We start from the raw sequence: 15,241 nt of genomic DNA, 5'->3' as shown, positions 1-15,241 counted from the left end.
ATTATTAGTATTATTTTTCAATGTTACATAAGAATTCATAACCACAGCACGATATTTAGAGATGGGAGGTTCAAAGAAGAGAACTGTAATGTTTATGCCGACGGAACTTGTGCATGCAACTGAAATATCAGGATAAGTACCTGTGGTGTTGCCCTTTAAATTCTAATCTCACTGGGCGAGTGATCTCGCGATGTTTCATATAAATTGCGTTTTGTTTACTTGTCTATTTCCTGGCTTTCGTGGGATATAAAACCGCCTTCTTCTGCTGTGTTCAGGTGATCCTACTGAGCTCACCTGAAACCTGATAGCAGGCTACCCATCGCGCCAACATGGACATCCTCACTGTGCTGCCGTCCAACTTCGGATATGTCATATTTACTTACCTGTACAGCTGGGTAATGCTGACTTATTTGGGAATGAATGTGGGTTCTGCCAGGAAGAAGTACGGAGTGAAGGTAGTTCCAATTCGACTTTCGTTGAAGATAATGAAAACAGTTTTTGAAGTAGTGGATATTGCACGCTTCCAGCTCTGTTGAAAGCTGTTTAATTTGTGCTATCTTATCGCGTCCTTGCTGTTTATTTTACAGTACCCCACCATGTACAGCGACAAGGAGAATGTGTTCAACTGCATCCAGAGAGCCCACCAGAACACCCTGGAGGTGTACCCTCAGTGGCTGGTCTTCCAGACCATTGCAGCGCTGGTCTATCCGGTAAATATGGTTTTACACACTTCAGTCAAGCACAACCACCAGTAGCTTTGCTGCCTTCTGTATTGTTTGTGCATAGTACATATTAGATTTCTGGGAGGGGAAACCAGTCTTCATGATCTTTGACATGATTTCCTCGGATAACCAGATAACAGGGCCAAGTCAAAAAAGATTGTATCACAGTGAATCAGCATATTTTCAAGCAATTCTCACTTTGTGTGTATGTATGTGTTCATAACTAGCTATCAGCATCTGTGCTGGGGGCTATCTGGGTGACCAGCAGGTTGTCCTACGCATGGGGCTACTACACAGGAGGTAAGACTGATGTGTATGTCATGCGGAAGGACCTAGTGGAGCACAACAGCACCTAAACTAATAAATAAAATGTGATATATATAGGCTAACTAGTTACTTTTATTTTGCACCTCCATCTTTATAACAACTGCAAAACGCAATAGTCAGCTAGATGGGTCAAAGTTTGTGAGTCCTTATTGAATAAAACATCCAATATTATATTGTAATGTGCAATGATTACTGAGTTAAAGTCAGCTTTTATCCTTTATCTTATTTATCACTGCACTGAAATGTATTATGGCAGGTAATAGAAGTACTCTATTACAGATATAAGTCAGTTATATCACTCTTGTAAGACTTTTCACCCACAACAGTTCACTTCCCCTACAAGTGTAAAGGTTGTGGTTCAGTTGTGACAAAGGTTACGGTGCAGCGATATCTGACCATTTTTATTACTCTCAGTCTAGTTTGGTTTAATCATTTACAATAGATTGCATATGAGGAAAAGGTTATCAAGCCGAGACAAACATGTATGAAGTTCAAATGTTTGTCATCATTGTTTAATTAATATGGGTTTAAACAGTGGTACGAAATAACTAAGTACATTTACTCCATTACTATAGCTTAGTAGAATTCTGAGGTACTTGTAGTTTGGTTAAATATTTAAATTTTTTGCAACTTTGTATTTCCACTCCACTACATTCCAGAGGGAAATATTTTTATTTCAGCACCACTACTTTTATCTGACAACTTTGGTTAGATTTTGCGTGATGTATAATAATTTTTTTTTTAAATAAAGCACAATACCAAAGATTTTACCAGTGGTTTGTCAGAACAAATAGAGATTTTCCCCCAAACTTCTCACGATTTCAGTTCAAACATGCCCAAATGCTCTATTATTGCAACAAGAAATACAGATTAGAGAAAAAGTCCAACAACTAAAAAACTGAAACTTTCTTTTTGTCCTCTTTCATGTCCTTATAAGCCTTAACAAGCCCTCAGAGTTAAGTGTCGTCCCTGTGTATCAGGCTGTCTATAATGTAGTTCAAACTACAGTAGCTCCACCTGCATGAACAGTAACATGCTGCTGACACCCTGATACTTTAGTAGTATTAATCAAATAGTTATATATCTGTCAGAGAGAGCCAACCAAGACTGTAACTTTAATACTTTGCTACATTTTGCTGTTAATACAGATGTACTTTATGTAAGATTTATCAAGGACTTTTATTTGTATTGATATGCTTTTATACTGCAGTATTGGCATTTTTACTTAACGAATCTAAATACTTCTTTCATCATTGTTACTGTCTTGTAGTGTAGTAAGTAGGAGTTTGGTGTTTCTTGTTCTTTCTAAACAATAGCCATTCATTTATTCATTTTATGTAACTCCGCTTTGGTGAAAATTACCATTATTTTGTTTGTATTTCAGATCCAGCCAAGAGGATGAACGGTGGCTATGGCTACATTGGATATTTTGGAGTCATCATTCTGTCCATATGTATAGCCTTGCAGCTGATTGGCGTCTACTGAGATGATTGTCATTTTGGGTTTGCCCATTTGACTCATTTATACTGGCTAGCATGGCATTTTCAGATTTATCAACAGTGAAGTCTCTGCACAGTTCTTCAAATGCTTATCTCAAATTGTGATATTAATCTTCTTTTTTATGAACCACTGATGTGACATTCCAATCATTTTTGCGAATGCTTGGTCCATGTACTGAACAGTATGCAATAATCAACAATAAAGTAGATGCTGACTGGTACTGCAGCTTCAAATGAATTCTCTGCGTCCTTTGTTCACAGTTGCAGGCATTAGCTGAGAAATAGTTGTGAATATTAAAAGGGTCAGCAGCAGGCATGAAGGTCCCACGTGACTAACACATGATGTCTCAGCCGCACATTTCCCATCTGTTAGACCATGAACCAAATGCTTTGAAGTTGATCTGCGTGTTGTATTTAACAAACAATGAAATAAAATGTTCTGTTAAATAATAGATAAATAAACCCGCATGAAATACATTTATTGACAATGAAATAAGTCTTGATATAAATAAATGAAGCCATAGATATCTATCCATTCTCTATACACCGCTTTATCCTCACGAGGGTCGCAGGGGGTGCTGGAGCCTATCTCAGCTGACTCGGGTGAAGGCAGTGGACACCCTGGACAGGTTGCCAATCTGTTGCAGGGCTACATATACAGACAAACAATCACAATCACATTCATACCTACGGGCAATTTAGAGTAACCAATTAACCTCAGCATATTTCTGGACTGTGGGAGGAAGCTGGAGTGCCCGCAGAAAACCCACACATGCACAGGGAGAACATGCAAACTCCATGCAGAAAGACCCCAGGCCCAGGCCGGGATTTGAACCGGGGATCTTCTTGCTGTAAGGCCCCGGCCATAGATATGCAATAATTAAAACATTTTTCAAAGTGCTACTTGTCCATATTACAAGAGGACTTTTATTTTCCATTGGCACATTTTCCCCCTATATTATCAAGAGCTGCAGTCCTTGGTCACAAGGAAATCTATAAGTTGACCCAGCAAAAAACAAAACACTTATGGAATGTCCCAAAAACTTTCACTGAAGGACATTCGTTTTGAAACATTTTATCAGTGCCTACCAAACGGTCGTCTGTGGGGAGTGTATGTTCAAGGTTTCATAAATACTAGAGGAGACATCCCTGAAGAATTATTGAACTGAAGATAAGGTGCATTTAGTGTTTTGTTTTATTATTTTATTATTTGTAGCACGGAACACTTACTTCATTTAGCTAATTTGAACGTCACATCTTAGCTGCGTCTAAGTCGATTGCCGTAATTTTCCAAAGTACATTGGTTTTTGAACACATCATCTACGTGTTACGATTAAAAATTCCCATTTTATTTCGGGTACTTGAAGGCAACAACATCAACGTCTCAGAGCTTCTCTCGTCAAACGGGTGTGTGGATGAAATGCGCATGTGCATGACCGAGCGCTTTCGGAAGCAAAGTCGGATCTACCCAAGAGGTGCACATCAAAAACCGAAATTAAAAGGTAAAAAAATCCTTTGAAAATGACAATACATGTAAGAAACGCCATTTGAGTGCGTGTTTTTGTCCGTTACCACGGTTGTCGTTTGAGCTCTAACATTATTTTCAGCCACTTCGTAGCAAGAAGAAACCTTCAAGGAAATGTTTGCTAGTGCCAAAGCGGTGAACAAAAGAATCCCGACGACGGAGCCGTTTTATCCTCTGTTGTAATACGCAGTCAATTTGTACAACTTCTAACTGGACACGAAGGCTACCTTGTTGTCGAATCGATGTTTCAGAGCTGCTGTTTTACTGTAGAAATGTGGAGTTTCGGAATTGTTGCTGCTTAGTTTACATGAGGGGGGTTGAGCATCATTCTTACTGTACAGCGACTGCGCACTACACTATACACCGTTTTTCAGATTTCAGACAAGGCATTTAGAGGGAATAGACTTTAGTTGTTGTGTATTTATCAGAACTTGTGTAGTCCTGAGACATCTGAGTGTTTCTGTTAAGTTCTAATGCTGTTTGTCGGTGAATTTAACGCCCTTTTCCCAGAGTCATGTCGGGATTTCTGGACGGAATCCGGTGCGGAGACTGTGAGTGTAATGTGGACTGGGGAGAGAGAAGAAACACCATCGCTTCTATTGCTGCTGGAGTTCTGGTATTTCCACCGATTTCTTCAATTTGCTCTTGCGGGCTGTCGCTAGATAATACATTGTTTAGTCATTTATAGTACATTTCATATGAGGAAGGGATTTATAAACTAAGACAAACGTTTAAGTGATTTAGGTTTAGACAGTGGTGGAAAGTTACTAAGTACATTTACTGATACACTGCACCTAAGTACAGGTACTTACTTATACTTTGGCTACACTTGACAGGTTTAGTTAAACATTACTTTTAAGATGAAGTTTTTACAGTCTGTAACACAATTTTTTAATACAACTGAATGCAAAACATTGAGCCAGTGGTTTGAAACCTTTTTGACGTCTTCCAAAAAACATTCTCTAGTCGGGGTCACATTTCAGACTCAGCAGATAGTTTGTTTGCTACAATTTTCATGTGGTTCAAGTTCAAATGATGTTCAAAACAATACAGTATCCCACAAAAAAAGGTTAAAGAAAAAAATTAATACAGATTTGTACATCAGAGCTCTGTTTTCGTCCTGTCTGATTGATCATCTCAGGACCCCTTAGTAGATTAGATTTATCTGCTCTCCTTGTATGTAAAACAGGATATTAAGTAGTTCAAACCACTTGCAGCAGCTACAACAGTAACATGCTGCTAACCCACTGGTACATTTAATGGAAGCTACTAAAATTATACTACTCAAGAGATCTGTGTTCCTGGTCAGTATTTTCCTCTTGTTTTTAATGACCAGTGTATGGAGAATGCTTGTGAATGATCATTAAAGCTTCACATCCCCACAAACAGTCATTGAACTGCTCAGGCTAACTGGATCTTGTCATTTCAGTTCTTCACTGGTTGGTGGATCATCATCGATGCAGCAGTGAAATACCCTTCAGAGGACGTTTTTCATCATGCCTATCACACATGTGGAGTCATAGCGACAGTGGCCTTTCTCATGTAAGAAGGACTTTTCAGACTTTCTCTGGATGACCACACAATGATTCCATTGCAAATCAGATTTACAATTTGAAAAGGCTGCTGTTTGTAATGCAGTACATTTGGCCCAAGGTTTAAACTGTTGTGTCAATGGGGTTTTTTTTTTCAAATTCATGCCACCTCCTTCTGCAACAGTCATGCTTTTGATGATGTCTCATGTGACAATACTTCATCACTTCTGCCACACGTAATCACACACAATCTGAATGCTACACTGAAGTTCTTTGATCACAAATCCAGTCAAATCACATTGTTTGTAAGAACAGTTAGATGTCGTCAACAAATTGTTCAGCCGGGTCATTCCGTGTGGTTTCAACAGGTGGTGGTTGCCGCACCATTTTCAAATTGGTCCTAAATTTGCATGCCATTAGATAGTCACAAAAGTACTTTCTATGCAAAATTGTAGGCCTGTAGCTCAAATAGTTTCTGAGTTGTGGGGTTCTGAAATTTTCTGAATTTGGGCTATAAAAAGCCTCGCCAGCGTTTTTTGCATCTTTAAGTGGTTATTTCTCAGCCTCTAGACATACCAGAGAGTTGTGAGTTGGTAAACAAGGCCTCTGCATGTAGCTAGTGCCCCACAAACATCCCCAGGTGTTTCCCTACACTCTGCAGGCCATGGGGGCTTGCTAAAAATGCTAAAAATTAAGAGACATCTACTCACGAGTGGAGTTTGGGACCTTAAAAGTACTAGAAATACGGCACAGAAATTTTCTAACACCCCTGGGTTCCATTCTGTACAAACCTGTGTGATAACTTAGCAAACTGGAGCTTTCTAGGTACCTCAGTTTGGAAAATATGAGCTCCCAAAGTTGGACAAGATTTTAAATTGGCTATTTTGGGGGGCAAAAATCTCAGTGTGGGACAGGTACCAGAGACGCCAGATTTTTCTGCAAGACAGTTCTATCTGTCGTCTATCATTGTACAAAAAAGCAGCAGGGTTATATTTGTAGTTACTGAGATATTCTTACTCCAAATGGCATGGGTAATGTCAAAATCATTTTTTGCTTTTCTGTACTTTAAATTGGGATACAAGTATTAGCAGTCATTTCAATGGTAGTATTATGTATGTTTTGTTATTTTTGAAATGTTAGTTGTTAAAGGTGACTACCTTCAAAAAGTGTAATGGTATAACGTAGGTATTCCTAAGTTATAACTTAGGTATAGGTTCTTTTGCTTGTAACATGACATTGTACAATTAAATTTAACATGTTTAATCCCACTGCATTGCATTTGCATTGCAAATGGGTGTCAACATGTCATTACACTTTTTGAAGGTAGTCACCTTTAACAACTAACATTTCAAAAAGAACAAAACATACATAATACTACCATTGGAATGACTACTAATACTTGTATCCCCATTTAAAGTACTGGAAAGCAAAAAAGTGTAATGCCCTTTTTGTGTCACAAGGTCTAGTTTACAGCCATACCTGTAGATATCATGACATGTTGACACCCATTTGCAATGCATACATGTAATTATAACCTACACATACAAATTACATGTACTAACTTGAATTCAGGGAGCTCTGTAGTAGTTTATGGTTGATTAATTTAAAAATACAACAATAATGTTGAATTTTACAGTATCAGTGCAGTGGGATTAAACATGTTAAATTTAATTGTACAATGTCATGTTACAAGCAAAAGACCCTATACCTAAGTTATAACTTAGGAATACCTACGTTATACCATTACGCTTTTTGAAGGTAGTCACCTTTAACAACTAATATTTCAAAAAGAACAAAACATACATCATACTACCATTGGAATGACTGCTAATACTTGTATCCCAATTTAAAGTACAGAAAAGCAAAAAACGATTTTGACATCACCCATGCCATTTGGAGTAAGAATATCTCAGTAACTACAAATATAACCCTGCTGCTTTTTTGTACAATGATAGACGACAGATAGAACTGTCTTGTAGAAAAATTTGGGGTCTCTGGTACCTGTCCCACACTGAGATTTTTGCCCCCCAAAATAGCCAATGTAAAATCTCGTCCAACTTTGGGAGCTCATATTTTCCAAACTGAGGTACCTAGAAAGCTCCAGTTTGCTAAGTTATCACACAAGTTTGTGTAGAATGGAACCCAGGGGTGTTAGAACATTTCTGTGCCGTATTTCTAGTACTTTTAAGGTCCCAAGCTCCACTCGTGAGTAGATGTCTCTTAATTTTTTAGCATTTTTAGCAAGCCCCCACGGCCTGCAGAGTGTAGGGAAACACCTGGGGATGTTTGTGGGGCACTAGCTACATGCAGAGGCCTTGTTTACCAACTCACAACTCTCTGGTATGTCTAGAGGCTGAGAAATAACCACTTAAAGATGCAAAAAACGCTGGCGAGGCTTTTTATAGCCCAAATTCAGAAAATTTCAGACCCCCACAACTCAGAAACTATTTGAGCTACAGGCCTACAATTTTGCATAGAAAGTACTTTTGTGACTATCTAATGGCATGCAAATTTAGGACTAATTTGAAGATGGCGCAGCAACACCCCCAAGGAATATCTGGTCATTTCACCTGGAATGACCCAGCCTTGTTTCTGTGTTTGAGGAAGGATACACATGGCACAATTATTTAGTGTTCCTAAAGCTTAAAGACCCATCACCAGGCCTTCCTCAGCACATGGAATTCCTCGTCATGGAAAAGGTATCATGTGACTTAAGTGTAGAGTTTCAGTCGTGATAAGTTGTGATTGCCTTTGGGAGATGGGGGATGTTACCCCCCATCTCTGGTGTTGGATGTGAGTGTCCTCAGCCATCCTGAATGCTGTTGGCCTTTTCTCAGTTGATATTATAACCAGTTTTGGCCCAGCATTCACAGGCTTCATATGAGTCATGTGATAACAGCAAAGCCATCTCCATGACAACTGAGCAACTCCAGCTGCTGAGCAGGATACCAAGTGGACATTGTGCTGGTATTTCTCTGACATTTTCACTCTCATTCGATGTGGGGGCTGAGTGCTGCATATTGATTAGTCTTTTATCTCATTGTTTAAATGAGCAATCAGATAAAAACAACTTTCTTAGAAACTTTGATATGTTTGTGAATTCTCTCATTTGACCCATTTAGGATAAACGCAGTTTCAAATGGCCAGGTGAGAGGAGACAGCTACAGTGAAGGCTGCATGGGACAGACCGGTGTGTATGATAGAAAATTATGAATTCCTCTGATGTCAACATATTTCCCCCAAAATGTTGGATTTTCTCTATTTCGCTCTTGCAATGATTTTTTTTTAAGTCAGCAAAATAATTTAAAATTTTACACCTCTCGTAGCCTAATTTCAGACCGTTTCCTTGTATTACTATTGCACCATACTGTATGTGCAGTAAAACACAAACCATTAAAGAAGCACTGTGTCACGTCGCCCAGTAACCCGCCCTTTCTTATCTGTTCTTGCAGGCGCTCGAGTGTGGCTCTTCATTGGCTTCATGCTGGCTTTTGGCTCACTCATCGCCTCCATGTGGATCCTGTTTGGAGGATTCGTAGTGCCGCGTAAGTCCTGTTTATCTGCTTAGCACAGTGCAACTTGTACTCCCTGTTTTGCAGTCAGGTCTGTGTTGTGACACAGAGAGGCATATTACAGCAATTGGCAACTCGCAAGTGTGTGTAACAGTTGTATGAGGTCTTATGCAGTAATTTCATATAAATACTGTGATTTATAAAAAGGAATGCTAAATTTTTACAGTCCAGTTTTGCAAAATAATATATGCTACCTAATTTTGTAAATCTGTTGTGTTTTTTTACAGATAAGCCTGTTGTCTACCCTGGTATTGCCATTTTCTTCCAAAATGCATTCATTTTCTTTGGGTAAGTTTAGTCATCTTCAGTGGCATTGTGCTTTCATCACATTCATCAAATGAAAATATTGTGCTCACATTCTCCTCACTTTATTTCTGATTTTAGTGGTTTGGTCTTTAAGTTTGGACGTACGGAGGATCTCTGGCAGTAATGGACTCGGTGTGTTCCTGTCCACGGTTACACACTCTGCTTTCGACATTGTATGAGACAATATGCTTCAGTGGTTATATTCTTCATATATAAACTTTTTTTAGCTTACAAATTAACATGTTTAATTTATATAGTTTGCTGTATAAAAGCTAAATCATAACGAAGCACAAATTTTCATAGACTCCTTGAAAGTTGGACTATTTTCAGATTTGGCACATCTTGAACTGTGTCTATTTGCACTCAGATTGTGTAGCCATGTGGTTCAAATGGTTTACAACTTGTGTATAACAAAGTGTGTATTTTGGGAGCTTTGCTACCCTGAACTGTCCACATTTCCTTTAGGTAGACTTACTTCTATGACATTCTTCGATTTGAACTGTCTGTTAAGTGAAAACTCCATAAATTATTATGGCGCAAAATAGAATTGAGAGTGATATTTCATAATGGTGTATACATACATGTTTAATGAATGTAACCATAGGGGTGGCTTGTATTTTTCCTGAAATAACACTATATCAGCTCAGAAACTTTGCAGTAATTCAGATTTATTGTTGAATTTCTCGTACTGCTGACCCGGAGCCAATGATGATTTCACAACTGTAGGGTGTTGTTGCCATACTGGAGATTTGTATTTAAGCAGGACACCTATTCATTTTGCTTGTGTAACACCCAAACCATCAGGCCTGTTGCAGACAGCCATGGCAACATTAAACATACTGAGCAGTAAATGAGTGTGACATTCTTCTTTCTACAGTTTATCTTCTTTTCTTATCATTGATACCAAAAACATCTGGTAACTACTTCTCATAAAAGTAAGAATAATTGTATGAATATATACAGTGACATGAATAAATGCCAAAATGCTTCAATGATTTGATCTCCTTTTTTCTCCATCTTCTTACTTGCACACTGCATTGTGGGGAAACTGCAACACAGGAAAACAGTTTTTCAGTTGCAATTTTATAAATGTTCCTTTTCAAGGTGGAACGGTCCAAAATATTGCCAAAGCACCATAACCATTTTCCACGGTCATGAATATTTTTCATATACTGTTTCTTTCCTTGGAGTTACTGATTACATACCTCCCAGAAAGCTTGATCATCAAACCATTTTTTGCTCTGTGGGGGTCTCCAGAAGTTCCACTTGAGTAGCAACCCTTAAAACAATGATATAAGAAACAGGCTTATAATGTCGGTATCAGGCATGAACTAACTGTGACCACTGTGACCCGTTGGTTTCAACGCTGAGAAACTGAAGCCTGGATTTTGCTACTTCCTGGTCGCCATTTTGGATTTTTTGGAGCCAGTGACGTAAAAAGCGTCATCAAACAGGCTGGACCGGAGAGCAACTCGGGGCAGGACCATTCAATGGGACTGTCAATCAAGAATAGCTACGCCCCCTGTCTCCGCCAACTTTAACTATTTATTTAAAATTCAGTATTGATTTATTTTAAGATCGGCCACCTGATCTCTCATTTTGACCATGAAAGCTAACGGGATAAAAATCCTGAGCTGTAGGAAATCAGTCTATCAAATTTTATTTTTTCCAAAAATGAATTGGGGTCTATGGAGCAAAAGCTTTTTGGAGCCAACCCTAGCGGACGGCGTGATATTGCAAGTTTTTGACACTTTTGGGTGGACTTCAATTTTGGAGCCAGATGCTACGTCCACTATATATACAGTCTATGGTCGGTATTGATACACCTGTAGCTGTCATCCTGTGTATTGTTGCATACTGTAGAATGAGGTGATCTGTGCGTATATCACTTTAATTACACTATTCTGTGACGGGACAATGCAAAACAGATATTAAAGGTGATGTATGCATTTTCAGCCTGACATAATTCTGTCAAATTCAGTCTGTTGGATGCCCATTCTGTGTGTGGTGAAAAATAATTTGTATGTAAATAGTAAACAAAGGGATGTGGATAGATCTACACAACAGTATTCAAATGTGCACATGTGAACATGCATAGATCGCATTTGAATAGGAAAAAAGACAGTGAGAGGGACGTTAAATCTGATACATGCTAGCTACCGTAATATGCTAACTAGCTGCTACCAACAATCTTTCTCCAGAATCTCAGACTCCCTCTAATTTCATGATCATGCCATGCTGTTCCTAATAAAATTCTTACTAAATCAAAGACATACCTGTAACAAATCCTGTGGACAAACTTATGGTGATGGTGATTAGGAGAGTACAAATGTGAAACACAGCAAACCGGATAGCCCTATAAAATAAAGAGCAAATTACACACTGTGTTACACCATCTATGTGTTGCAGTACCGGTTATACGACTGTCGCATGCTTACGTTGTGTGATCATCACTGTCTTTGATCTGTAGGAGAAGATGTGATAGCCATCCCAGTAGACCAGGGAGTCCATGAGTGCTCAGAGTAGAACAGGTGTCATGGCACTGAAATGCAAGAAGCATGTGGATCTGGAAAATAAGAAGTTATCAGGAGTTTCCATGTTGATATTATTTAACCAAGATGTAAATGTTCATGTAGTGATAAAACACCTTAAGATATTGGAATCCAATGGTCGATAAAATGGCAGCAGAGAATCCAATAGTCATGGCTTCCCACGGCTGATGAACTGCTGACATAGAAACCCCGACAGCGACACCACCTGCAAGGATGCATGACTGCATGTGGATCTGATCGAGGAGAGAAGAAGAATTAGACCTTGACAGTATCAAGCGTGTTGGCTCACTTATTTGATTTTTGAGTGGCTTTCATTGTCCCAAGAAGGGCACCAACCCCGTTAATGTAGCTTACTGTGACTTTGTATACATAGCATCAGAACACTGTGTTCACATTTCAAGTGTTAAATCCTACCAGGTTCAGTTTTCCCTTGGGATGTGAGAGTAGAGAGACGGCAGCAGCTGTCACAGCACTAACAGCCAGGGCCAGGTAGGTACTGCACACGGCCCCCAGCTTCCTCCCAGGAGTACGATCATCCACAAGGACTGAGTTAAAAGTGGGCCAAAACATCCAGAGAAACACACTCCCTGGAGAATGGAGACAACAGACAGGAGAATTTCTATTCAGACATAGAAGGGGTTTGCTTTGCCAAGGTTGGTCTGTGCTAAAGCAGGGCATGAAATGAAATATGTACTTGATGCAGTTGCTATTCCATTTGCTAAACCCCAACAAACTCCCAATAAAGACAACACCGAAAAAAATTTATAGCCTACTATTCACCCAACATTGAGAATAATCCTGTTTTCTTGTCAAATTTCTCTTTTTCAAGTCGCTGCTCTGAGCCTTTCCGGTAAAGGATCCATGTCAACATGAGCCCAAAGAAGGCCCCAAAGACATGGAGCAGCATGATGGTGTCCAGAGGCCGGACCTGGAGACAGGAAACATTATCATCATTAAATTACAAACAAAAGCAGGAAACCCCTGACTGCACAGCATTCATTGTACAATGTATGGTGTGAATATACGTGGCCTTAATATTTGATGTGAGTGTGAAACACAGGAACAGTTGTTTACTTTTAGGAGAGTCTGGAGGACCCACTCATTCACGATGAACCCTGACACCTCCAGCAGGGCAATAATGATGAGGTGGACTGGGTTGGTCTTCCCCAGCATGGTTCCCATTGAAATGAGGACAGAGGCAGTGCACATCTCAGCAACCACCAGGCTATAGCAAACACTACAATCAGTAACTTCAACAATAGGACAATGAAAACCGACATTAGGTTTCTCATAATGTAAAGAGTCAGCTTTATTGTCATTTCTTCAATATGTACATGACATATCAAGGATTGAAATTTCATTACTCTTTCTTCATGCAATAGCAGACATTAAATAAACACTTAGAAGGTTCACCTTTTATAAAAACATAAATTTAGAAACATAATATAAAAAAATCAAAAGTAAATTAAGAACTACGAAGCAAAAATCAGGTAAACTAACAACAAAGGAAGCAAAACTAGATTGAAGCAACAACTAAGAACTAAGAAAAGCAAAAGTGAGTGAAATTTCAACGGGACCGTGAGATAAAGTTTTTGACAGTGTGGAGGGCATGTTTGTTAAATCAAGTTAAATTATCTTTTCTTATTGGTCAGAAGGAGTTTGGATTATGAATAAAATGAAAATGAGACATCATACCTTCTCAGATTTATCCTGATCTTTCCTCCGTAATACCAGGACTCAATACCATTCAGTATGATTGCCCATTGAGTAGCCATGACAGCCACTAGGAGGTTGAACCCTGAGCCACTGAAACCATACCGCACCAGAAAAGTGCACAAGAAGCCAAAACCTAGAATCACCATCACATTCACATCCTGGAACTCTGCAAGGGAAGAAAAGTCCTGGATGACAAAACTTGTCAAATACACAGCAGCACGATGCAGTTTTTGCTGACAGCCATGTTGTACTTCAGCTCAGTTTTCAGACGACAGTACATGTTCATCTAACCAGCTTATCAGTGCCCAACAGTAATAACTGCAGTTCCTCCCCATACTCTTGAAGTTTAATGTGTTTATTTTTCAAAGCATGTCTTCGACGTTTGTTTGTTTTGTTTTACATAAATGAGCTTTGCAAATTAAACATCAAGTACCAGCTTTTCAACCCCCAGTGTCTCAGTGTCCTCTCCTCTCCAAACTCAAAAACTCACCTGCATAGAAGTCACTGAAGGTTTCCACATCTACTTTTACATTGCTGTCGACTTCAACAAAAAAAGCATATATGATGATGAACCCTGTCTGCAGCAAAAATAGTAAAGGTGCCAGACGGGAGCGCAGACTTGGTGCGCTTGGTGCGTGCTGGGGAGCCATTGGAGATGTTTCTTTCCCCCTTCTGTTCCAAATGACGCGCAGAAAATTGCCCAGACACTTTGAAAATGGGCGCAACCCCAAACAGAGCTTTTCGTTTTTATCAGCTGCTGGGCATGAAAACGTCTGTCAAGAGTGATTGTTGATTTAGATGCTGAGGAAAACACTCAGTCATTTCAATTAATTTGCAACAATGTTGTAATAAAATATTACAAGAGAATTTGGGTCATGAAAATATCCACGCATTGCATATTTGCATGTTTGAATACAGTCATTATTAGAAAAGCCTGTCTTTATGGCCCATTTCCAAAACAAATAAGGAAGAAAATGCATCATCATAAGCCCTACAGACATCACGGTTAAACAAAAAGGAACGCACTGATAAAACTCATCATATCATTACAGCAGCCTTCACTTTGTATTTAAAAACGCACGCGTGTGCATACATCGTGCACACATTTTAACCTGGTAACAAAACATAGATGGCATTCATCGCCTTGGGGCAACTCTGTCAATGAACCACTCACAAAAGCCCTGATATAAATAACCCCCGTATGTTGGAATGGCTGTTTTTGTATCAGACACAAAGCGAATCTTGTCCCAAAGATTGCATATTTTCTGCTCATAACAAACCAAAGGCAAAAACCTCTAAGAACAAAAACCCTCCTCCGCGGGCAGCTGATTGGTCAATCCGGGATGCCCGATTTGTCCACAAACATGTGATTGGCTGAATGGTGAGACGTTCCACACGCAGCGGCCCTCGCCTCCTCGCTCTCCTCTGCTGTGATTGGCGGCACTGAGCAGAGCGAGTGACCACTCTTCGATCTCATTGGCTCCTTTCTG

The 15,241-nt window shown here is 39.3% G+C and overlaps 3 protein-coding genes across 3 annotated transcripts; 2 read left to right on the top strand and 1 right to left on the bottom strand.

Annotated features, from left to right (window-relative positions):
- The first annotated feature begins 214 nt into the window (after positions 1 to 214).
- Positions 215 to 2,786, top strand: mgst3b (microsomal glutathione S-transferase 3b). Its single transcript, XM_022192440.2, has 4 exons — positions 215 to 455; positions 588 to 710; positions 950 to 1,022; positions 2,434 to 2,786. Exons 1-4 carry the CDS (start codon positions 330 to 332, stop codon positions 2,532 to 2,534), a joined length of 423 nt encoding a protein of 140 aa, XP_022048132.1. The 5' UTR covers positions 215 to 329; the 3' UTR covers positions 2,535 to 2,786.
- Positions 2,787 to 3,907: 1,121 nt separating this feature from the next.
- Positions 3,908 to 10,478, top strand: tmem50a (transmembrane protein 50A). Its single transcript, XM_022192439.2, has 7 exons — positions 3,908 to 4,050; positions 4,584 to 4,689; positions 5,503 to 5,615; positions 8,728 to 8,795; positions 9,058 to 9,150; positions 9,405 to 9,465; positions 9,562 to 10,478. The coding sequence occupies exons 2-7, from the start codon at positions 4,588 to 4,590 to the stop codon at positions 9,605 to 9,607; spliced, it is 483 nt and encodes a 160-aa protein (XP_022048131.1). The 5' UTR covers positions 3,908 to 4,050; positions 4,584 to 4,587; the 3' UTR covers positions 9,608 to 10,478.
- rhd (Rh blood group, D antigen) lies at positions 10,132 to 15,051 on the bottom strand. The gene is made up of 10 exons (XM_022192438.2): positions 14,242 to 15,051; positions 13,731 to 13,917; positions 13,110 to 13,260; positions 12,816 to 12,963; positions 12,450 to 12,622; positions 12,131 to 12,268; positions 11,922 to 12,049; positions 11,760 to 11,839; positions 10,689 to 10,762; positions 10,132 to 10,531 (listed from the first exon to the last, which is right to left on the bottom strand). Exons 1-10 carry the CDS (start codon positions 14,399 to 14,401, stop codon positions 10,505 to 10,507), a joined length of 1,266 nt encoding a protein of 421 aa, XP_022048130.1. The 5' UTR covers positions 14,402 to 15,051; the 3' UTR covers positions 10,132 to 10,504.
- Positions 15,052 to 15,241: the final 190 nt, after the last annotated feature.

This window comes from Acanthochromis polyacanthus, chromosome 1 (genome assembly GCF_021347895.1).
Source record: "Acanthochromis polyacanthus isolate Apoly-LR-REF ecotype Palm Island chromosome 1, KAUST_Apoly_ChrSc, whole genome shotgun sequence".
Lineage (NCBI taxonomy): Eukaryota > Metazoa > Chordata > Actinopteri > Pomacentridae > Acanthochromis > Acanthochromis polyacanthus.
This window is presented reverse-complemented; position numbering and strand designations above follow the sequence as displayed.

What these genes read in the sequence shown, in the direction of transcription:
- mgst3b (XM_022192440.2), top strand. Translation starts at nt 330, where the DNA reads ATGGACATCCTCACTGTGCTGCCGTCCAACTTCGGATATGTCATATTT. An exon ending in GGAAGAAGTACGGAGTGAAG is followed by an intron (nt 456 to 587) that starts GTAGTTCCAATT and finishes TTTATTTTACAG; the next exon opens with TACCCCACCATGTACAGCGA. An exon ending in ATGGGGCTACTACACAGGAG is followed by an intron (nt 1,023 to 2,433) that starts GTAAGACTGATG and finishes TTTGTATTTCAG; the next exon opens with ATCCAGCCAAGAGGATGAAC.
- tmem50a (XM_022192439.2), top strand. Translation starts at nt 4,588, where the DNA reads ATGTCGGGATTTCTGGACGGAATCCGGTGCGGAGACTGTGAGTGTAAT. An exon ending in GCGACAGTGGCCTTTCTCAT is followed by an intron (nt 5,616 to 8,727) that starts GTAAGAAGGACT and finishes TGACCCATTTAG; the next exon opens with GATAAACGCAGTTTCAAATG. An exon ending in AATGCATTCATTTTCTTTGG is followed by an intron (nt 9,466 to 9,561) that starts GTAAGTTTAGTC and finishes TTCTGATTTTAG; the next exon opens with TGGTTTGGTCTTTAAGTTTG.
- rhd (XM_022192438.2), bottom strand. Translation starts at nt 14,401, where the DNA reads ATGGCTCCCCAGCACGCACCAAGCGCACCAAGTCTGCGCTCCCGTCTG. An exon ending in AGGATTATTCTCAATGTTGG is followed by an intron (nt 12,623 to 12,815) that starts GTGAATAGTAGG and finishes TCCATTCTCCAG; the next exon opens with GGAGTGTGTTTCTCTGGATG. An exon ending in GTCCACAGGATTTGTTACAG is followed by an intron (nt 10,763 to 11,759) that starts GTATGTCTTTGA and finishes CATTGTTTTAAG; the next exon opens with GGTTGCTACTCAAGTGGAAC.